The 25435-nt window shown below is 36.4% G+C and overlaps 1 protein-coding gene across 3 annotated transcripts in view; it reads right to left on the bottom strand.

Moving 5' to 3' along the window:
* RNGTT (RNA guanylyltransferase and 5'-phosphatase) overlaps nucleotides 1–25435 on the bottom strand; it is a 328397-nt gene that overhangs the window by 162354 nt on the left and 140608 nt on the right. For all 3 annotated transcript variants that reach the window (XM_080807179.1, XM_080807180.1, XM_080807181.1), the window contains one exon: nucleotides 407–475. In XM_080807179.1, coding sequence (XP_080663305.1) covers nucleotides 407–475 — 69 coding nt within the window. The remainder of the gene's footprint in view (nucleotides 1–406; nucleotides 476–25435) is intronic.

The raw sequence follows: 25435 nt of genomic DNA, 5'->3' as shown, positions 1-25435 counted from the left end.
TTAAAGGTATAATGGGCTACAGAAATAAGCATTTATGTAATGTTACTGACAGATTTCTAGTAAAGAAATTAAATTAACATTTGTTTTGTAAGAATTATTTTAAAAACCTAATTATACCAAAAGATCGACTTCCTTGAAAAATAATGACCAATGTTTATTTCTTAAGCTAAGTGAAAAGCAAACAACTGTTCATCGTACCATTATATATACTTAGTATAAGTGAAATATCTTATAATAAACAATTTATTTAAGGATAGGCAGTGATTGTAGCAGTAATCAATCCTAAGTAAATATATCTCAAGAAAACGTACTTTATATATATATATTTTATACTTTGTAAATATGTGTAGACACATATTTATATACATACAACACACTCAAATGCACGCATGTGCACACAACTTACTCCAATAGGCTGAAAAATAAGTCCATCCATTTCATGGCTGACTTCTTTGGCAAAATTTCCTTCAAGTAACTATAAAATAAATACACATATTTTTAGAAATATAATAATCATTTAAAGAGCATTTTAATTTTTTGCAAATTTTACAAAAATTTCTTAATATATAAGCTTTAAGAACTGAGACACAAAATGGGGAAGGTAGGTGATACAGAGAGATCTAGGTTAACATATTGCAAGATTTTTTTTTTTAATGTATAAAGACTGTCACCCCACAGCAGGCTAGATATCTAGAACAACAGTCATAACTAAAAACAACCAAAATGATGGATAAAATATGAAAAACATATTTTTTAAAAGATTTTATTTATTTATTCGACAGACAAAGATCAAAGTAGGCAGAGAGGCAGGCAGAGAGAGAGGGGGGAAGCAGGCTCCCTGCCAAGCAGAGAGCCCGATACGGGACTCAATCACAGTACCCTGAGATCATGACCTGAGCCGAAGGCAGAGGCTTTAACCCATGGAGCCACCTAGATGCCCCTGAAAAACATATTTTTAAATGCATTTCTGAGCCAGCATAAAAGGAAGACAGAGACCAAAAACAAAGTGAAAATAGAAGATCTGAGAAGCAATAAATATAGGGAATAAAATATAAAACATACAAAAAAAAGGAAACCACAGAGAAACTTGTGAGGGATAGATGGAGGGTGGAGGCAGGATGTCTCCCCTGAGAATCTGTAACCTTAAGCAAGCTCAGACGTGGGATCACAGACCAAAAATATATTATCTGCGTCTTTCCCAAACCCACCAGTAGAGGATTAAAAAAAAAAAAAAATTGGTCCTACTTTTTGTTTAGTTGTTTTTCTCATATTTTTTCAAGCACAGAAATGTATTATAAGGGATACACAGTATAAAATATAAATACAGTATTTTTTCAATGTCATTGTCTACTAAAGAGTAGGTATAGTCCCAACGCTCTCTCATTAGCTCTGGGCAAGTAGTTTTAAATGCTTCTTTCAGATTTTTACTGTTTTGAAGTACTGAACATGCAAACACTGATGGAAGCCCTAAACACTGATTTCTGGATTTTGGAGAGCCAGGGTCTGACCAACTTATAGCACAGTCAGGATAGGTCTGGGATTCAAATACGTTGTATCTAAAATTTTGGATATGCTCTGTATAATACATCTTTTTCTATCACAATCACATCCTCTTAAACCACTTCATCTACAGGGAGATTTGTATTCCAAAAGCAACAACCAAAATTTTAAGTTTATTTCACATGCAACAAAATCTGTGAGTCTCCTCCCAAACTGTGGCTTCATCTTCTCTGCTACTTCGTTCTTCAAAATCTGTAATTTCTCTAAACTGGGGACAGTTCAGCAAAGAAAAACAAGAGGAAATCCTAATTTCTAACAACTTTAAAACCACTGTAGGTTTGAATATTTAAATTACCTCAAAACTGTAAATCTCCTTAGTCAAATTCATAGGGACAGAAATTAGGGAGCAGGTGGGGCAAGGGGAGAATAAGGAGTTAGTGTTTAACAGGTACAGAGTTTCATCTGGAAAGATGAAAAAAATCCAGTCATGGATAATGGTGATGGTTACACAACAATTTGAACATCCTTAATGCCACTGAACTGTATGCTTAACAACAGCTAAAAAGGTAAATTTTATGTATATTTTAACAATTTTTTTTAAAGAACTATAGTGCTCGTAAAGTTTTCTTTTTTGTTCTGTTTTTTTCCTTTTACTAAAACACTACGAATTCTTGAGTGGGGAATTAAGTGGGGAAGTGGGGAACTGGCAAACTGGGAATCTTATAGCCATATTATCCAGAGTCTGGCCAAATGGGCGAAATTTCAGGACAGTTCTGAGATACATAGATTTGTCTCCAATGCGCTCAGAGGTTTAAATGACCTAGCCAATTGAGAAGGCAATTTGCCAGAATAAAAAATTCCATATGAATTAAAAACACTGATTTCTTATAAATTCCTTTTAAGAGAGGATAAATAAACCCTAAGCATCAAAGAGTCAAAATATCAGCTTACATTCTTGCTGGAAATGTGGAAGGCAATGTTAGATTAAAGCTTTTGTTTCATGTATGTGATATATTTATCCTACAGAAAAGACTTTTGAAACTTGTATTTATATTGAGAAGCATACATATTAAGACCTTCATGTTCTATTTCAACTTTTCTCAGCTATCCACGAACTAATGAAGGGTGAAGGTTCAAGCAAGACAAAAGTATAACCTTAATACTTCTTATACCCTATCTTGCAAGAAAAGATAACCTGCTAAATTCATAGCACAAAATCTGCTAAGAAGTAATGCCATGAAAACCAAATGCCACATCGCCTTAAAAAAAAAAAAAATTTTTGTTTTTAAGGAGGCTTCACACCCAACCTGGGGTTCGAACTCATGATCCGAAGATGAAGAGCTGCATGTTCTACCAGCTGAGGCAGTCAGGTGCCCCGAAAAAACTTTTCAAAGGTTAAAAAATTTGTCCTTCTCAATTGTAGGTACACCATCTATAGCAAATAAACACAGCTTATCCATTCTTAGATTAAAAGTCTCAAATTCATATAACAGATCATCCTCGTATACAAAATACACACACAGTAACAGTACAGAGTTGGTAAGACTCTAAATAATATGATGTTACCTACTGCAGAAATGAAAACAACTTCATTTTTTATTTTACTCTAACTTTTTATGAATCAGAAACCTCTTGGGTCAAAAAGATAAACAGTCCTTGTTTTTACTCTTGTTTTACTCCTTGTTGATTACTCCAGACAATATTTTTTTCAAAGATTTTATTTATTTATTTATTTGAGAGATATCAAGAGAGACAGCAGGAGAGAGCACAAGCAGGGAGGAGAGGGACAAGCAGACTCCCTGCTGAGCAGGAAGCCCAATGTGAGGCTCAACCCCATGACCCTGAGATCATGACTTGAGACGAAGGCAGATGCTTAACCAAATGAGCAACCCCTCCTTTTCTTAAGATTTTATTTACTGAGAGAGAGAGAGACAGAGATAGCAAGAAAGTCTTTCTTGACTTATTTACAGTGGCACCTATCGTACTAATGATCGTACTAATAAAGTGCTGTTGTATTTGGTTCTTAACATATACCATTCAGAATACATAATTCCTCACAAGATATGTATTTTCTGAGTTTTGCATTACTATTTAAGTGGTCAGAAAAGGAAACAGAAGCTATGAGAGATTAGGTAACTAGCTTCAAGTCGGATAGCTAAAAAACAGAACAGATTTCAGGCACCTGGGTAGCTTAGTGGTTAAGCGACTGTCTTTGGCTCAGGTCATGATCCTGGGATCCTGGGACTGGGACTGAGCCCATATTGGGCTCCCCATGCTCTGTGGGGAGCCTGCTTCTCCCTCTCCCTCTGCCTGCCACTCCCCCTGCTGTGCTCTCTGTCAAAGTAAATAAAATCTTAAAAAAAAAAAAACTGATTTCAATTAAATATAAGAAAATAACCAAAGAAAGTCTGCTTCCACTCTGAAATAAATGCCTGAAGATTTTTGCAACATCTTATGTATATCAGTCCTCTAATGATCATTTAAGGTTTATAGATTTTCTTTTTTTAATTAAAGATTTTGTTTATTTTTTTGAGACAGCACACACACGTGCAAAGGCATGAGCAGAGAGGAGGAACAGAAAGGGAAGGAGATGGACAAGCAGACTCTGCACTGAGCACAGAGCCCAATGCAGGGCTTGCTCTCACACCCTGAGATCATGATCAGAGTCAAAACCAAGAGTAAAGCAATCGAACAACAGAATCACCCAGGTGCCCCAATGTTTACAGACTTTAAATGTACTGTACCATGTACTATTTGAAAAAGTGGCATATGAAGGTAGGTAAAATGCCTGAAGGGGAAAAAATCGTTTTAGGAATAGAGATAAAATCTAAATATTGTATTAATATTGTATAATTTATCATTAATGGACTTACTTGTTCATATTTCAATTCATATATGTAAAATACGTTAAGTTAAAAATACTGCTTTTTCCCATTCACAATTCTTGAGAGAAAATTTATCCAAACTTGTTATGGGCATCTTCTATATATCAGTTTCTTCATAGTCAGAGCCAAAATTTAAGTCATTTAACTTATTTCCATTATTTTCACTCTTGTCTCCTGAGTTACAACATACTTCAAATTGCACATGCAGGGGCACCTGGGTTGCTCAGTGGGTTAAGCCTCTGCCTTCGGCTCAGGTCATGATCTCAGGGTCCTGGGATCGAGCCCCGCATCGGGCTCTCTGCTCAGCAGGGAGCCTGCTTCCCCCTCTCTCTCTGCCTCTCTGCCTACTTGTGGTCTCTGTCTGTCAAATAAATAAATAAAATCTTAAAAAAAAAATTGCACATGCAACTTTCACAATAGATGTTATGCCAAGTTAAAAGCAGAAATTGAATAACATTAGAAAAGTTCTTTCCCCTTCATTCACTCTATATGTTTATGTCCATAATCTTGAAAGTGGTTAGCTCCTTTAAAGTTATCTTTTTTTAAAAAGATTTCATTTATTTATTTATTTGAGACACACACAGAGAGAGCACAAGAAGGCGGAAGAGGGCAGGGAAGTGGGGGACACTCCCCATTGACCAGGGAGCCAAATATGGGGTTCAACCCCCAAAACCCTGGGATAATGACCTGAGCCGAAGGCAGATGTTTAACAGACTAAGCCACACACATGCCCCTCTTTTAAAGTTATCTTAAAAAGTGTGGTTTTAAATAAATAAATAAATAAATAAATAAATAAATGTATATCTGGTTTAAGGGAAAGTTCCAGTTTCACTTACAAAAAAGTGGTAAGAGAATGTTGCTTCTAATCTGAAATTTATAAAAAAGCAAATAATCTATAAAAGCATGACTTTCATCAAGGCTATTAGACAGCGGAGTTCTCTAGGAAACAGGATCGACTGAATCCCAAGCCCCTCCAAAGGAAGAGGAGGCATATAAACTTATCCACCTTTGGGAGAATTCATCTTTTGTATTGATTCACCTTTTGGTAGAAAGCGTTCTTTGCTCCACACTCTCAGTAAGTCCATTAACAGCAGTCATGTGCTGAAGGAATGTGAAGTCTTTAGAGCACCAAAGACAACTATATAGCAACACAAACCCATCTCAAATAGAGAACAGAGTGATTCAACCACTAACCCATTGCTTCAAATGAGACCTATTAACAAACCATAAGAGGTATACCCATTACTAAGCACATATATATTTACCTCAGCCTCTGTTGTTCAAACAGGAAAAAAAAAGATATCTAGCACGCAATAAAAAATTACCACATATATACAAAGCAAGAAAAAAAACTACAATCAGTAGATAAGACAGTCAAAAGAACAAGACTCAGAAACAGCTCATGTTTTGCAATTTATCAAAGACTTTAAAATAACCTTAACATTTTAAAGGAAAAGGTGAAAAACATATATGAACAAACCTGGAATTTCAGCACAAAGAGATGAAAGCTATAGACATGAGACATGTAGAAATGTAAGATATAAAGAAAAAGTATCAGAGAAAAAGAATGCTAATCAATGGGAATAATAATCAATGAGATTATCAGCAGACTGAACACAGCAAAGGAAAGAATCACTGAAGAAGAAGGAATCTTGAAGAAGAAAAGAGTATCACTTCTTCCCACTGAAGTACAAAAAAGAAAGGTAGGGGAGAAGAAACAGAATCAAAGAGCTGAGAGATTAAAAAGATATAACATCTGTATAACTGATGATTTTAAAAAAGAAAGTGATAAGGAAACAAACAATTGCAAGGAATAATATCTCAGATTACTGCAAAATTAAACACACATTTGCACAAGCACACATCCCAATAGTAGCCTAGATAACAAGAAGGATTTCAGGAAAAAAAGTACACAGTCAAACCACAGTAAGAAGGAAAAAAACTTACATGCAGAGGTACAAAAATAAGAATGACAGCAGATTCTTTGTCATGAATTATATAAGCCAGGAGATAATAGAATACCAGCTTCAAAGTACTAATAGAAAAACTATAAACCCAAAAATCTTTAGCAAGTGAAAATATCTTCTAAAAAAACGGGGACACAATAAAAAAAATTTTCCAACAGACAAATCTGATAAAATGAATTTCCACCAGGCTGTAACAAAGATTTTAAAAGAAAGTTTTCTGGTAGAAGAAATATGATACAAACAACAAAAACCTGTATCTAAACAAAAAATATAAAGAACATCAGAAATGGCTGAAAACTAGATATAATAGACACCCAGGACTCCAGATGGCATCATCTGTACCAATAAAGGAGAAGAAGCTTATGGATATCAAACTAGGAGAGCTGCCAGGTTTGATACTGATGCAGAATTCCACTCCTAATGGCACTGGTGGAGTGTTTCAAAGAGGTTACTACTGGTCCTAGAATAGGATATCAATGTGAAAAAAAGGGGGCATCATCAGGATATGGTGCACCACTGAAGAGGGCCCAGTGTGGAGGCACATTCTGCATTCTTGACATCACTTTTGCCTAGCACCCTGAATCCTTTCATATCCTACTTGAGAATTAATATCTAATAAAAGATAATTGGTTAAAAAACAAAAAACAACAAAAAAAACCCAAAAAACAGAAAAAGAAATGGTTGAAAACTAAAACATAAAATATATGTTCTTCATTTCTTTAAAAGATAATTACAAGCAAAAATATCAAAATGAACTGTGTGGTTTTAACATGTTTAGAAGCAAATATATGACAGGAAATGGAGTGATATTGTTGTATGGTTCTTACCCCAACTAATCAAGTGATATATTATCTAAAGGTAAACAGTGAAAGGTTAGATTTAGGATTTAGACTAAATCCTAAAATATAAAACAAAAACGTATACCTAATAAGCCTAAAGTGGAGCTATAATGAAATCCAAACATTCTCAAGTAATCCAAATGATGGATGAAAAAGAGGAAATGAGAACACATAGGCAAATAGAAAAAAGGTAGTAAGATGGTAAATCCATATCAAACCATAGTAATAATTACATTAAATTCAAATGGTGTAAGCACCCCCACTTAACAGGCAGAAATTGTCAGACTGGAAAAAAAAAATTCAAGAACCAACTAACTCTATCCTGCCCAAAATGAATCCGCTTTGTACATAAAGATTAAATTAAAAGTAGAAGGACAGATTAAATTTACACAATGTTATAGGTTAATTATACCTCAATAAAGCTGGATGGAAGATAGAAAGTTAAATGTACAAGGACAGAAAAGGTATTAAATCCTAACACTGGGGCACCTGAGTGGCTCAGTCGGTTAAGCATTTGCCTTTGGCTCAGATTATGATGCCAAGATGCTGGGATCGAGTCGCACATCGGGCTCCCAGTCTCCCTCTCTCTCTGCCTTCCACTCCCCCTGCTTGTACTCTCTCTCAAATAAATAAACAAAATATTAAAAAAAAAAAAAATCCTAGGGGTTCCTGAGTGACTCAATTGTTAAGTGTCTGCCTTTGGCTCAGGTTATGATCTCGGGGTCCTAGGATAGAGCCCCACATTGGGCTCCATGCTCAGAGGAAAGTCTGCTTATCCCTCTCCCACTCCCCCTGCTTGTGTTCCCTCTCTCTCTGTCAAATAAAAAAATAAAATCTTTTTAAAAAATTCCTAACTGGGGCACCTGGGTGGCTCAGTGGGTTAAGCCTCTGTCTTTGGCTCAGGTCATGATCTCAGGGTCCTGGGATCGGGCTCCACATTGGGATCTCTGCTCGGCAGGGAGCCTGCTTCTCCCTCTCTCTCTGCCTGCCTCTCTGCCTACTTGTGATCTCTGTCTGTCAAATAAATAAATAGGGGCACCCGGGTGGCTCAGTGGGCTAAGCCGCTGCTTTTGGCTCAGGTCATGATCTCAGGGTCCTGGGATCAAGCCCCGCATCGGGCTCTCTGTTCAGCAGGAAGCCTGTTTCCCCCTCTCTCTGCCTGCCTCTCTGCCTACTGGTGATCTCTCTCTCTGTCAAATAAATAAAAAATAAATAAATAAATAAAATCTTAAAAAAAAAATCCTAATGCTAATGAAAAGAAAGCTGAAGTGGCTAGCCTATATGAATATGAGACAAAGAAGACTTAAGAACAAGAAATATTACTAGAGATTAAAAAGAATCTATAACAATCTTAAATGTATATGCACCTCAAAAAAAAAAAAAGAGTCCAAAATGCATTTTTTAAAAACTGACAAGAGTAGATAATAAAAATAAGGTAAAAATCTGCAATTATACATGGAGAATTTAGGACTCTGCTCTGAGTAAATAATTCAACAAGTAGAAAAAAACATTCAGTAGAGGTAAAGATATCTTGAAAACACTTACGCCAGAGTAGGCAGTTAGTTAGGTTCTAACAGGTATCTGGAAGTGGGCAAAGAAGTCATGGCCAGCTACTGGGCAAGTCAGAGGCCTGTGATGGCAGCAATCCAAAACAAAGCCACATGAAGCTACAGCAAACCAGAGAGCCCAAGGTGGCTGACAAAGGAGGCCAAAAATCCCTGACCAAATAAGGAAGAAAAAGCATGAAATCCTGCTCCCAAGAAATCCCCACTCCAAGTAATTATTCTACCCCCTAGTTAACAACTATCAATACAAGATAGAAACCCAAACCCCTGGGCATGCAACTCTGTCTCTGCCTCTCTCAGACTCTCTCTCCTGCTCTCTCATTTGAGCTCAGGGGCTCTCATCTCTATTTTTCACCCAGTAAACTTTCCTGCTCGTGTTGCTCATCCATTGTGCTGCATGTCTATCCTTGAATTCATTCGTATTACAAGGCCAAGAACCTTCAGTAACTCCTTTGTCTGGCTGGGTTGAGGCCCCAGGGTCCAGGGTCTCCCCAGTTCAACCAGCAACACTTACAGAACACCAGCAGACAGAAAATCAGTAAGAATATGGAACACTACAGCAACACAAAACAACCTGACCTAGCTGACATTTATATAACACTCTACCAAAAACAGGAAAAAACAATTTTTTCCAAGTGCATACAGCACATTTATAAATCAAAGTCATATAAAGTATATTCTCTGATCACAATGAATTAAATTAAATATTAAGGAAAAGATACCTGGGAAAATCCTCCAATGTTTGGAAACTTAGTAATATAGTAGTAAATAACCCATGAATAAAAGAAAAAAATCAAAAGGGAAAAACTTAAGTATTTCAAACAGAATGAAGATGAAAACACAGTAACTGAGATTTGAGGGATGTGGCTAAAGTACACTTAAGAAAAATTTATTGTACTACATTACTAATCAGAAAAGAAGTCACAAATCAATGATATCAACTTCTACCTTAAAAAACTAAGAACTCTAGAGAACTTAGAAAGTTCAGGGAAAAAAAAAAGAGCCACCTAGGCTGAAATCATAAGCCCAGTGAAAAGAACCACATGCCCCTAGAGCTATTAAGACCCAGATATGGTTGAAGACGGCAGAGTCTCGTTCACTGGATGGCAGAGAAGTGGATGAAATGTCTGGATGAAATGTCTTACAAGTTTTTAAGAAATGGCAGTCGTGGTTAGAAAGCAATGTGTCTGCATTTAAAACTTTAAAGTAGGAATAGTAGCCAGAGATAAGTTGCCTAAGTCAAAGTGACTAAATCAGAAGAAAATCACTGAGATGTAAATTGTGAAGAAATGGAAAAGCCTGGGTAATAGATAGATCAAACCAAACATAGGGAAGTTGTATTCAACAAGGGTGATGGGCAGTCTGAGAGAAGTCAGACACAGTCTCCAAAGAAAGAACAGTTAACCAAGGAGCCAAAAAGAGTTTCACTATCTACGGTTAAAATAGCATGGCTTGAAAAGTCAGCTTTTATTTTAATGACTTAAATAGCACGTAATTTAAAAATTTATTTTGGTATTCTTTTTGTCTCTGACATTACATTCCAAAATAGAATATCCTATACTTTTTAGCTACTGTGGTTTTTTCCTCTTCTATACTTTAAATAAAACTTATTTACAAGTTGCACTGGTATTCTTACATAAGAAGTGCTAACCTAAGTTTTTCTCAGATAATTTACTGGATGATAACACCCCTATAAAAATAGAATTTCAAGCAGTGTTCATTAGGTAGATATTTCCTGACTGCCTACTAACACTAGAAATCCAGTTAGGACTAAGGATATTGGGGACCCAATGATAATATAAGCCTAGGCCAATATGCCTAAATAATACCTTAATTTTGATTCATTAGTAAAAACATTAAATACAATGATATAATTAGCCATTTCCTGTCAATCTTTCTGCAAAAAGACTTAAATTACCCAAGTTGTTTTTAAAACACTTCTAACAAATTTCTTAGAACCTATCTTACTTTTAAAATAAAAAACTGTAACTGCAAACCCTTGAGAAGCTTTGAAGTGGAATATGTGGGGAATTACCCACTAAACTTAGACACATTCCTTTTTAGATTTATAATCTTATCTTCCACCAGATTAAGTTAGAAGAAATTTAGAAATTTTAGAAAATTAGATAAAAGGTAAAAGGTAAAATTTTAGAAAATTAGATAAAAGATAAAAGGTAAAATAGCAGACATAATAAACCAAATAATTATTAATTAAGCATGATAGTGTGTTATAAAGTTTTACTTATAAAAATTTAACCTGCTTACCTATGAACATAATCCCATCACTGGAATACCATCTGAAACATCCTAGAAAAGGCACGTAACTTTCTAGTGACCAAAACTTGGTGGAAATGACAAAAAGGTTATATACCAGGTAATAGACTCTGTATTTTATGTGTCCATGAATCAGAAAGTAATTGGAAACCAAATCATTACAAATGCATAAGCAAAGAAAGGTAATGCAAAAGGGCTTGAAATTAGAAACATAAGAACCAAGACAGATCGTGCAAAGTTACAAAGCATAGAAAGGAACCTTTTAGAAATAAGCAAAATGATAGCTTAAGACTACCACGAAAAAGAAAATGAATCCACAGTGTAATTGGGAAACCAAATTTGCAACATCAATTCATTAAAGTAAAGAAAAATACACTATGGGAATACTTAAACAAGAAATGAATAAACTATCTCCATCTTTCTGTTCCGGATTATTCTCATTTTCTGGGCAGATATCCCCACATAGCCCCAACTAACTGCCTGAGATTACTCAATAAAGTAGCCTGTATCTGCTTATTGTACTTTCGTAACTCCCCTAAAATTCATGGCTTTATTTCACCAATCACCCCAAAATGGAAATCTCCACTCAACTGGATATTACTCTTCGTACTTTTTCATTCTGAAAGCCTAACTTCTGGTTTAGGCTAAGATTATTCAATGCTTCTGTACCTTAAATATTCTTCTAATCAGTATAAAATCAGTCTACAAAACTCATCCTTTTTGCTCACCAAAAAGCCAAGACCATTATCTGCTTTTTGACTTTTGGAACACTGAAAAAAAATTAAATTAGATTTTAAAAAAATAAAAAAGATAAATATAAACTACTTTATGCATATGAAAAAAAAAGATTTGATTTTCATTATTTACCAATGATGATTCAACAACTATATCATTAAAGTTAGCTAATCAAGGGGTGCCTGGGTGGCTCAGTGGGTTAAAGCCTCTGCCTTCAGCTCAGGTCATGATCCCAGCGTCCTGGGATCGAGCCCCGCATTGGGCTCTCTGCTTGGCAGGGAGCCTGCTTCACTTCCTCTCTCTCACCGCGTGCCTCTCTGCCTACTTGTGATCTCTATCAAATAAATAAATAAAATCTTAAAAAAAAAAAAATAAAGTTAGCTAATCAAAATATAAATAGCTTCACTGGCTCTTTCCATCCATATTACTACAATTAAAGTTAACCTTAAGAATTCTGGTGAATCCCACATGACAAGTCAGAAATCAAAGAACAAAATTTCTCTAGGAAATTTAGGTTCTTTATTATTTTTGGTAGCTGTTAGTCTTACTTTTACCAAAATTCCCTCATAATGCTACAAAATAAGTCAAGTCATCCTCATGGAACAAGCGTAGTTCCTTGTTACAGACTTCTTTTTCATCTCATAACTGAAGCACCATTCATTTATTCAACAAACATTCATTTGCTGCCATAGCTCAGTCATTCTATCAAATGTTTGAGATTTAAAAGAGATCTATCAGTTTTTATCCTGGAAGAGCTAGTGTCAAGGTCTACTGTGGAGATCCCAAACTCAAACACCTGCAGATGCTAGGCCATGAACCTGAACAGGACTGGGTATAAGACAGTAGTAGTAAGAACTATGATGAACTGGAGAGCATATCTTGATCTACAAGCAAACTCAATGTTTTATAAGTATTACAAGAACTTAAAATTTCTGGAGCCTACCAGTTTATGACTTTTGGTTAATATGGATCTAAATATACATAAAAGAATCATTTTACAGTAAAGTATATTTAGTAGAGCTGTTTAAAGACTTCTGAGAAAATAGAAAAGTAATTATAATTTCGTCTCTCATCCAGTTGTATCCAAATGTTTACTGAGTACTAATCATGTATTCATGAAAACAAAACAAAACAGATGAGAAGAGGTAAAACATCTAAACACTATATGCCGGCACTCTTCTAAGCACTTTACATATATTAACTCATTTTAGCCTTCAATATTATGAAATAGGGACCATTATTATCCCCATTTTATGGTGGTGTTTTTTTTTTTTTTTAAGATTTTACTTATTTATTTATTTAGAGCTAGAGAGAAAGAGAGAGCATGCGCCCACACTCAGGGGCACACACACAAGCAGAGGGAGGGGCAAAGGGACAGGGAGTGAGAATCACAAGCATGCTCATGCTCTCAAAAAAATTTTTTTGATAAAAATTTAATAAAATAAGTAAATAAATAAAAACAAGCCAGTAGATATAGTTAGATAGAAAACACATGGCATTATCCCAAGAAACTGTGTAAAATGAAAACATAAAATTATTAAGAGAAGTTTAAAAGCTATTAATTTATGTACAGATTATTGAAGGGGTAAGATTTTTTAAAAAATAAAATCATCTATCATAATTAATAACTTTCTCATATATCATTCCTTATTACTTTCATTATTTTCAGCAGGGATAACACTAAGAGGGTCCTAACTGGTCTTCTCGCTTACACATTAACTTCCTCTTTCCAAACTATTTCTACTCACCTCCACTAGAACTTTCTTTTTTTTTTTTTTTGAAAGATTTTACTTATTTTTTTATTTTATTGATTGATTGACTGATTGATTGATTCTGTCAAATAACAGAGAGAGAGATCACATGTAGACAGAGAGGCAGGTGGGGTCGGGGGTGGGGGGGAGCAGACTCCCTGCCAAGCAGAGAGTCCAACATGGGGTTTGATCCCAGAACCCTGAGTTCATGACCTGAGCCAAAGGCAGAGGCTTAACCCACTGAGCCACCCAGGCACCCCTCCACTAGAACTTTCTAAAACAATCTGTTAGGCATCATGATCACAACTAAAAAGCTTTGAGTGCTCCTAACTGCCTATATAGTCCAAGCTTCATTAGCATGGTTATTAAAGTACTTTTTCTCTCCTAAATGTCTTCCAGAATGTTTACACAGATTGCAGCTGGTAAAAAGTATAGGTAAATATTTCCTTTGTGGGTAAAAGAGCATAACCTACTAGTTTGGAAGAAAAATAAGCACTTCAGGAAAGAGTACAAGAACAGAAGGGGCACTTAACCATAAACACATATGTAATGCAATAAAAATAAAATTAAACTACATAAGTGGCTGGTCTGAATGTCACAAGAAAAGGGACAAAAATTAAAGAAACAAAGAAAGAAGTTATATATTTGTAATTTGAGCATAAGGGGGAATCATATTTATTTATTTTTAAAATAAAATTTAAGACTTTCAAACAAAGAGCTACATGGTAAACTTTAAAAAAATACTACATCTCATTCAAAAACACATCCTTTGAACAGGTGTGTACTGAAGAATTAACTTTACCAAAAGAGTGGTCTGGCCTTTGCCCTCCATTACCAGGAGCTGCCCTCTAGGCCCCTGGAATATACTGCCTGACAAGCATATCTTTGTTTGCCTGAGGTGTTTGGCCACCAGAGACTCAAACAATGTGATTTACAATAGAGACTCTGGAACATGCCATATCAGTTCTGTCCTCTAAAAGAACTGCAGACTACATATATTAGTCCAAACCTCTCAGAAGGGCTAAAGACTAAAGTTCAGCCATGCAGGCAATATGCGACTGAATTACAATATAAAATTTGGACACCAAAGACTCCCTGGTTGGCAATACTCTTTGGGTACTGTCAATGCATCTTAGCCAGAAGTAGGTAATGCCGTCCATGTCTCCCCAGGAAGGGACCACCAGAAGCTTCAAATTTGGGCCCCTCCCAAATTTTGTCCCATGTGGTTCTTGTTATTATAAAATTGTAATGATAAGTACAGTGCTTTCCTGAGTCTCTGAGTCATTCTACTGAATTACTAAACCTGAGGGAGTCCCTGGGAACCCCAGAATTTGTAGCCAGCAGGTCTGAGGCAAAGGAGCTCAAAACTTGTAGCTGCCATCTGAAGTGAGGGCAGTCTTGTAGGGACTATGCAGCTGGCCTGAGCTCACTGCAGTTAAGTTTTTGTAACTGAATTTCTCTAGATGATACAATTTGGACTGTCCTCAAAGTCATACTGATTAGCAAGAAAATATGACTTCCCTTGTTGGGCATTACTGCCAAGAGGCTGTTCAAGAAGCTGCAAACTACAGAATGATGCCATAGTTCCTCTCTTGGTTAATGGGTAAAGTAACCCAGTTAGCTACCACACATAAAACCTTTATGAGACACTGAATAGGGATGCCTGGGTTGCTCAGTCGGTTGAGCATCTGCCTTCAGCTCAGGTTGTGATCCTAGGGTCCTGGGATCAAGTCCTTCACCTGGCTCCCTGCTCAGCGGGGAGTCTGCTTCTCCCTCTGCCTGCCACTCCCCCTACTTGTGTGCATGTTCACCCTCTCTCTCTCATAAATAAATAAAATCTTTGAGGAAAAAAAAAAAAAGAGAGAAAGAGAGGGAGAGACAGTGATTATCTCTGGACGAGGATAAACCATACTGGGATACCAAATGGCATTTATCTATAAACTAAACATGTTCTACAGCCTAATAAAGTAGAGAAAATGGTAGTGAGAACTTAAGAAATAAACTTTGTTTTCCACAATATAAAAACACGTATAACATTTCCCTTATTCTTTGTATCAGTTTTAAGCTAGCACAGAAATAAAAATAGAAATCATATAAAAATAGGACCTAAGACTTATATCTAGACCACTGTATAAAATACTTCACAAACAAAATAGCAAAATATATTATACCTCTGTTACAGTTTCTTCCTATACTTAAATTTAGGCATTTATCAACAATTTAATGACCAGAGCAATTACGTGGTTCATTTAAAATTTTACTTAACACTTTTATTTAAAGATCTTTATTTATTTATTTGTCAGAGAGAGAGCCCACAAGCAGGGGGAGTGGCAGGCAGAGAGAGAAGTAGGCTCCCCGCTGAGCAAGGAGCCAAATGTAGGACTTGATCCCAGGACCCTGGGATCATGAGGACTTGATCCCAGGATCCTGGGATCATGAGGACTTGATCCCAGGACCCTGGGATCATGAAATGAGTCGAAGACGGACACTTAAACGACTGGGCCACCCAGGCGTTCCTTTACATAACAACCTTTAAAGGATACCTGCTTTCATTAATTGTGTTGTCATTAGTCTCCTATGTCCACGTTAAAATTCTAACTAGTTCTCTTTCATGCATCTACTTACAGATTCTTTCTCAGAAAGACCTCAACCTACTCCAGCCTGGTGAGATGTTCTCTACTTCTCATGGGGTAAACACTTCTGTAAACAGTATAGGTGGACACATATGCGTGCTCATAGTCCCTAGACTAAAACTAGAAATTCTAAGGACATGCAAAAAGAAAGGCAAATGATAAAAACAGGGAAAGAAATGAAAATCCTTGTGAATGAGGAAAAGGAATGGATGGAACTAGTAGGAAAAAACCACAGCTCTGGGGTTTTTGACACAAAATAATAGGTTTCAGATATAAGACTAAGCAAAGTATATTTTAGGTACTAGAAAGCAATGGACTTAAACTAGTAACAATCCCATTCTGGATTTATTACTCTTTTGTTCTTACGTATATAAAACTGAGTCATTTAAGATTCTACTTGAAAATAACATTTAAAAATATCTTGGGGGGCTTGGGGGGATTCGGTGAGCATGGTGGTGGGTATTAAGAGGGCATGTATTATATGGTGCACTGGGTGTGGTCCATAAACAATAAATCTTGGAACACTGAAAAAACAAAATTAAATTAAAAAAAATTTTTTTAAATATACCTTTAGAATCCTCCTAGAATCAATAATAAAATCTAATTATATCCTCACATAACCACAATTTATAATACACCAACATTTTTAGAAAAGGAGACTCAGATATGTGAGTATTCAAACTATTCAAGCTTCATCTTTTTAAAAGGCAAGCGCCCAAAATCTATAAAAGAACTTATCAAACCCAACACCCACAGAACAAATAATCCAATTAAGAAATGAGTAGAAAACATGAACAGACATTTTTCCAAAGAAGACATCCAAATGGCCAACAAACATATGAAAAAACGCTCAACATCACTCATCATCAGGGAAATACAAATCAAAACCACAATGAGAGCTGTGGGGTCCAAGATGGTGGAGGAGTAAGAGACCTTAACGACGTCTGGTCCCAGGAATTCAGCGAGATAGCTATCAAAACATTCTGAACACCTGCAAACTCAACCAGAGACTGAAGAAAAGAATAGCTGCAACTCTATGAACAGAAAAGCGACCACTGTCTGCAAGGTATGAGGTGCAGAGAAACGAATCCGAGATGATATATGGGAAGAGAGCAGCAGAGCACAAAGTTGGAACTCTTAGGAGTCTGACCCTGTGAGGGACATCACTCAGACTGCTAACTGGGAGAGTGGAACCCTCATTGGGACAGTGTGATATCAGGATCCCCAGGGTCACAGGAAGACCAGGGGTATCTGAGTGTGGCAGAGCTCCCATGTACTGGAGCAGAGAAGCCAGTTGCAAAGAGTGAGCCCAGGAGTGGGCTCTCAACTTGGGGTTGTCATAAACTGTGATCCGGGACACAGTTGGGCCACTGCTCTTCAAACAGAGACCCAAAAAGTGGCAGAACCAGTGAGACCCACCTTCCTCTGCTGGGAAGAGCAGTGCAGAGGAGCACTGCAGGACTCTGCTGAGTTTGGAGCCTCAAAAAAGGGTCATGTGCCTGACACAGAAATGCTCAGTCACAGGCTGGGTAAGCAGAGAGTGCAGCTGGAGACCAGGGAGACAGGAATGATTAACTGTTTTTCTCTGAAAAACTCCTTTTCAAGCCATTTTTAATTTTCTTTTTTACAACCATTTATCCCTTCATTGTATTTAATCTTATTTTTGTATATGTAAGTTTTTCCTTCTCTACAATTTTGCAGTTTCTTCTAACAGAACAAAATACACCTAAAATCGACTGTATGGCTCTGTTCTATCTCCCCGGCCTGATCATATTCTTTTTTTCTTTCTTCATTACTTTTTCTTTCTTTCTTTTTTTTTTTTTTTTCTGGGGGGGGTCTTTTGTTAAAGTATTTTTAATTATCATCTTTACATTTATATTCTATCTTTCAATGTATTTAATTTTACTTTTGTAAATACATCAGTTTTTCTTTCTTTACAATTTTGGGATCCAGTTTTCAAAAAAACAGACCAAAATACATATAGAATTAAGTGTATTACTCTATTCTGCTCACCTTTCTTAATTATATTATCTCTCTTTGTCTTCCCTCCCCCCCGCCCCCCCACATTTCAGGTCTCTTCGGATTTCATTAGTGTATATTTCTCTGGGATTCTTGTTGCCACTTTAGTATTTTGTTCTTTCGGTCATCTATTCTTCTCTGGACAAAATGACAAGACGGGAAAACTCACCTCAAAAAAGAGAACAAGAGGCACTACCAACTGCCAGGGACCTAATCAGTATGGACATTAGTAAGATGTCAGAACAGGAGTTTGAAATAACAATTATAAAGATACAAGCTGGGATTAAAAAGGCAGAGAAGACACTAGAGAATCCCTTTCTGGAGAAATAAAACACCTCAAATCTAACCAAGTCAAATCAAAAGGGCTATTAATGAGATGCAATCAAAAAAGGAGGTTCTAATTGCTATGATAAATGAGGCAGAAGACAGAATTAGTGATCTAGAAGACCAAACGATGGAGAATAAAGAAGCTGACAAAAAGAGAGATGGACAACTACTGGATCACGAGAGGAGAATTCAAGAGATAGGTGATACCATAAACTGAAACAATATTGAAATAACTGAGATCCCAGGAAAAAAGGAAAAGAGAGAAAGGAGAGGAAAACATATTGGAGCAAATCAGAGCAGAGAACTTCCCTAACCTGGGAAAGGAAACAGGCATCAAAATCCAGGAGGCACAGAGATCCAACCACCCCAAAATCAATAAAAATACGTTAACACCCCAACATATAATAGTGAAACTTACGAATCTCAGAGACAAAGAGAAAATCCTGAAAGCAGCTCGGGGCAAAAGGTCTGTAACTTACAAGGGTAGAAACATTAGATTGGCAGCAGACCAATCGTATCCGCAGAGACCTGGCAGGCCAGAAATGACTGGCACGATACATTCAGGATGCTAAATGAGAAAAATATGCAGCCAGGAATACTTAATCCAGCTAGGATAGCATTCAAAATAGGAGTGATAAAAAGCTTCCAGGACAAACAGAAACTAAAAGAATTTGTGATCACTAAACCAGCCATACAAGAAATATTGAAAGGGGTCCTTTAAACCAAGAGAGAGCCCAAAAGTAACACAGACCAAAAAGGAACACAGACAATATACAGTAACAGTCACCTCACAGGCAATACAATGGCACTAAATTCATCTTTCAATAGTTACACAGAATGGGTTAAATGCCCCAATCAAAAGACACAGAGCATCAGACTGGATTAAAAAACAAAAAAACACGAGACCCATCAGTATGCTGTCTGCAAAAGGTTCCCTTTAGACCCAAAGACACCTCCGGATTGAAAGTCAGGGGGTGGAAAACCTATTTATCATGCTAATGAACATCAAAAGAAAGCTCAGGTGGCAATCCTTATATCACACAAACATGATTTTAAAAACCAAAGACTGGAGTAAGAGATGAGGAAGGACACTGTATCATACTTAAAGGGTCTATCCAACAAGAAATACTGATGCTGTAACATGGGAGCAGCCAATTATATAAACCAATTAATAACAAAACCAAAGAAACACATCAATAATAATACAATAACAGTAGGGGACTTTAACGCTCTGCTCACAATACACAGATCATATAAATACTGATGCTGTAACGTGGGAGCAGCCAATTATATAAACCAATTAATAACAAAACCAAAGAAACACATCAATAATAATACAATAACAGTAGGGGACTTTAACGCTCTGCTCACAATACACAGATCATCAGACCATAAGTTCAACACAGAAATAGGATTTGAATGACACACTGGACCAGATGGATGTTACAGATATATTCAGAACATTCCATCCCAAAGGAAGACAATACACATTCTTCTTGAGCGCACATGGAACATTCTCCAAAATACATCACATCCTGGGCTGCGAAGGTGGTTTAACATCTGTAAATCAATCAATCTGATACACTACATAAATAAAAGAAAGGACAAGACACTCTCAATTGATGCAGAAAAAGCATCTGACAAAGTACAACATCCTTTTTGATTAAAACTCTTCAGAGTGTAGGGATAGAGCAAACATGACTCAATATCATAAAAGCCATCTATGAAAAGCCCACAGTGAATATCTTTCACAATGGGGAAAAATAGAGAGCTTATCCCCTAAAGTCAGGAATAACACAGGGATATGATCCAAAGGGGCACATGCACCCAATGCTTATAGCAGCGATGTTCACAATAGACAAACTATGGAAAAGAGTCCAGATGTCCTTCAGTGGATGAATGGATAAAGAAGATGTGGTATATATATAGAAAAGAAAAAGAAAGGAATCTTACCATTTGCAACAACGTGGTTAGAACTAGAGGGTATTATGCTAAGACAAATAAGTCAATCAGATAAAGACAATTATTACACAATCTCACTGATCCGTGGAATTTAAGAAACAAGGCAGAGGATCATAGGGGAAGAGTGGGAAAAAATTAAACAAGGCGCAATCAGAGAAGGAGACAAACCATAAGAGACTTTTAATCTTAGGAAATAAACTGAGGGTTGCTGGAGGGGAGGGGATTGAGAGGATGGGGGGCTAGATGATGGACATGGGGACGGTTGTGTTGTGGTAAGCACTGTGTGTTGTGTGATACTGATGAATCACTGACCTTCACCTTTGAAACCAATAATACATAAGTGTTAATTGAATTAAAATAAATTTTTTTTAAAAAATGAATTAACTCTGAAGCTTACAAAAGGATAAAAATGAATAGGGTATGTTTTGTGATCTCTTTCTCTTCTAAGTGTTTGAAGAGAATAGCAACTGACTGATGAGACGTGTATACAATAAAATGTCTCAGCATCCAAACAAAAACATTATTTTTTTTTAAATGCAGCATATTTGTCTGTAGTGTCACTTGTGAATATCTTCTCCCATTCCATGGGTAGCTTCTTTGTATTGTTGACTGTTTCCTTTGCTGTGCAGAAGCTTTTGATCTTGATGAAGTCCCAAAAGTTCATTTTTGATTTTGTTTCCTTTGCCTTTGGAGACATGTCTTTAAAGAAGCTGCTGTTGCCGAGATCAAAGAGGTTACTGCCTATGTTCTCCTCTAGGATTTTGATGGATTCCTGCCTCACACTGAGGTCTTTTATCCATTTCGAGTTTATCTTTGTGTATGGTGTAAGAGAATGGTCAAGTTTCATTCTTCTATACATAGCTGTCCAATTTTCCCACAACACCATTTATTGAAGAGACTGTCTTTTTTCCACTGTATATTTTTTCCTGCTTTGTCAGAGGTTATTTGACCATAGAGTTGTGGGTCCATATCTGGGCTCTCTACTCTGTTCCACGGCTCTGTGTCTGTTTTTGCACCAGTATCATGCTGTCTTGGTGATCCCAGCTTTGTAATATAGCTTGAAATCAGGCAAGGTGATGCCCCCAGTTTTGTTTTTCTTTTTCAACATTTCCTTAGCAATTCAGGGTCTCTTCTGGTTCCATAAAAATTTTAGGATTGTCACTCCAGCTCTTTGAAAAATGCCAGTGGAATTTTGATTGGAAAGGCATTGAAAGTATAGATTGCTCTAGGCAGTATACATATTTTAAGAATGTTTATTCTTCCGATCCATGAGCATGGAATGGTATTCCATCTTTTTATGTCTTCTTCAATTTCTTTCATGAGTGTTCTGTAGTTCCTTAAGTACAGATCCTTTACCTCTTTGGTTAGGTTTATTCCAAGGTATCTTATGGTTCTTGGTGCTATAATAAATGGAATCATTTCTCTAATTTCCCTTTCTGTATTCTCATTGTTAGTGTATAAGAAAGCAAATGATTTCTGTACATTGGTTTTGTATCCTGCCACATTACTGAATTGCTGTATGAGTTCTAGTAGTTTGGAGGTGGAGTCTTTTGGGTTTTTGATATAAAGTATCATATCATCTACAAAGAAAGAGAGAGTTTGACTTCTTCATTGCCAATCTGAATACTTTTATTTCTCTTTGTTGTCTGATGTTTGTTACTAGGACTTCTAACAGTATGTTGAACAAGAGTGGCAAGAGTGGGCATCCTTGTCATGTTCCTGATCTCAAAGGGAAGGCTGTCAGCTTTTCCCATTGAGGATGATATTTGCTGTGGGTTTTTGATAGACAGATTTTATGAAGTTGAAGAATGTTCCAAGATATGTTCTTTCAAGATGTCTCCAAAGGCAAAGGAAACAAAAACGAAAATGAACTTTTGGGACTTCATCAAGTCTGCACAGCAAAGGAAACAGTCAATAAAATAAAGAGGCAACCATGGAATGGGAGAAGATATTCGCAAATGACACTACAGACAAAGGGCTGATATCCAAGATCTATAAAGAACTCCTCAAACTCAACACACACAAAACAGATAATCATGTCAAAAAATGGGCAGAAGACAAGAACAGACACTTCTCCAAGGAAGACATACAAATGGCTAACAGACACATGAAAAATGTTCATCATCACTAGCCATCAGGGAGATTCAAATCAAAACCACACTGAGATGCCACCTTACACCAGTCAGAATGGCCACAATTAACATGTGTTGGAGAGGATGTGGAGAAAGGGGAACCCTCTTACACTGTTGGTGGGAATGCAAATTGGTGCAGCCACTTTGGAAAAGAGTGTGGAGATTCCTGAAGAAATTAAAAATAGAGCTTGCCTATGACCCTTCAATTGCACTATCGGGTATTTATCCCAAAGATACAGATGTAGTGAAAAGAAGGGCCTTCTGTACCCCAATGTTCATAGCAGCAATGGCCACAGTCACCAAACTGTGGAAAGAACCAATATGCCCTTTAGCGAATGAATAGATAAAGAAGACATGGTCCATATATACAATGGAGTATTATGCCTCCATCAGAAAGGATGAATACCCAAATTTTGTATCAACATGGACAGGACTAGAATAGATAATGCTGAGTGAAATAAATCAAGCAGAGAGAGTCAATTACCATATGGCTTCACTTACTTGTGGAGCATAAGTAATAACAGGGAGAACATTGGGAGGAGGAGAGGAGAAGGGAGTTGGGGAAAATCAGAGGGGGAGAAGAACCATGAGAGACTGTGGGCTCTGAGAAACAAACTGATGGTGTTGAAGGGGAATGGGGGGAGGGCGGGTGAGCCTGGTGGTAGGTATTAAGGAGGGGATGTATTGCATGGAGCTTTGGGTATGATAAATAAATAATGAATCTTGGAACACTGAAAAAAATAAAGTTTTTTTTTTAAATGCAGTGTATTTGTGTGTGTGTGTTTGTGTGTTATGTATGTATGCATACATATGTTTGACATATTTTAGTGGGGCTTTTTTCATGTTTTTTTATTTGAATACATGCAAATCTTAACCTTGTTTGGTGGCTGAAACCACAGTATGTCATGCAGTGGTATTGGTGTTTCTTCTGTGGTGAAGCACAGTATTCTCTACTGGTCTCCTCCTGTAATAGTTCACTGCTGCTTCCAGAAAACAATGGCTGGACGGCATTGCTCTGATTATGAGCAACTGTTTTTAAACATTTTCTCTGCACATCAAACTTATGGTTGCCATATTCCATGTGTTCATTTAAACTTTAAGTTTCCCACTAACCTCAATTCCAGTCATAACCTAGCAGGCATGTTCAACTGAGGCAAGACTGAGAGTACATTGGTGGAAAACAAAATGCGAGAAAGAAAAAAAAAAAAAAACACAGATGCTCTGATCTCAGCCTAATCTATTTAAATAACTGTTTTATTTGGTCCAAATTTATAAGCTGGAATGGAGAAAATATAGAACCCTGTTCTCTATCAGGAAAATACATTTTTCCCTATTTCACAGCCCATTTGTTTTCACACCTCTGAAAACAGGACATATCTTACAATCAATTGATGACATATCATACTTTAATTGGCAGAGGTCTCTCTTATCCAGTGGTACCTAAAATAAGGGCATGGTCATATAACTAGAATCCTCCTCTTTGGTAAAACAAGGTACAAGAAAAATAATTTTGGTTGAACAACTTAAACCTGCAAAACCAAATATGCACTAGAAACACACCTGTGATTTACAGTTTTTCTCATGCATTTATCTTCAGAATCTTAAGCATTAGCAAGACTACTTAAACCAATAAATTAAAGGTTTCTCTGAAGCAACTGCCAAAAGCATTTTCATGAATAAATATAAAACCACAACCAATTAGTTAGATAACGGGATTTTACCACATATTAGTGGTTAATCTGTGACTCCACAATTAAAACAAGTTCTTCAATGCTTCACCTGAACTCTGTGAAGTCATCATCACAGACCATATTTACCAAGCAAAACTATACATCGAAATAATACTGCAAGATGTAGAAAAGCACATAAAATGAAGACCCACAAATCAATTTTCCTAGAAATTCTGAAATTATTTTAAAATTTTATTCAAATCATTAAATGGTAATTCATCAGTTTTCTATATTTTACTTTGACTCTGTCTGGAGCATAAAAATGACTGATAGGTATGTGTTCAATGACCAAGAAATACAATCCAACTAAAAAATATATGTCCCTGATTTTCCTTATCCACTCTAAAAGTTAACATTTTCTCAATCATGTCTCAAAGTCCATTCCCATTTATACACATTATCTTTTCAGTTCTTGGGGGAGAACTGAAATACATACTGCAGATTTCAAGAAAGTCCCAAGTTATTAAATATCTACTCTTCCACCAATGTGACAAGTAGTGAGCTTTTTTAATTAAAAACATAAAGATGAACTACAAAAGTTACTTTCAGACTCGTGTGCTAGAACCAAGGACCCTCCATCATTTCAACAATGACTAATAGAAGGTTCACTTAATTTTCTATGCAACTCTGGAAAGGACAAATGCTATTATTGAAGTTCAGTCTTTCATTTTAAAATTTTAATAAATCTCCTAGGTCAGACATTAATATCAAGTTACTGGCTCACATTGATGAGAGTTACACACTTTAAAAAAAAGTGTTCAGTTGAATTTGAAGACATTTGTGCAATATGTCAATCCTATGCTTTTGTTAATCTGCAGCAGATTCACAGCCACAGTGGGTTGGGACAATTAATCCTTAAGAATTTTTTCAGGAAAGAACTGCCCCCTAATCATTTTCGAGGCCAATAATTATTTTTTTTCTTCTGAATCTACTAATACGTATCTCCTGAATGCTAACTGTAAGACAAATTTTAAGCTATTACACTGAAGAAATACAGAGGAATTTCCCCATCTTAGAATGGTGAACTTTCATAAAAATGTTTAAAATATATTTGGCACCAGAAATAATGATTTTTTGCATGTTTTAGAGAATTAACACCCATATTTCAGATTTACT

Source organism: Martes martes (assembly GCF_963455335.1).
Source record: "Martes martes genome assembly, chromosome: 6".
NCBI classification, from domain to species: domain Eukaryota; kingdom Metazoa; phylum Chordata; class Mammalia; order Carnivora; family Mustelidae; genus Martes; species Martes martes.
The sequence above is the reverse complement of the archived record's forward strand: the minus strand, read 5'-3'. Positions and strand labels throughout refer to the sequence as shown.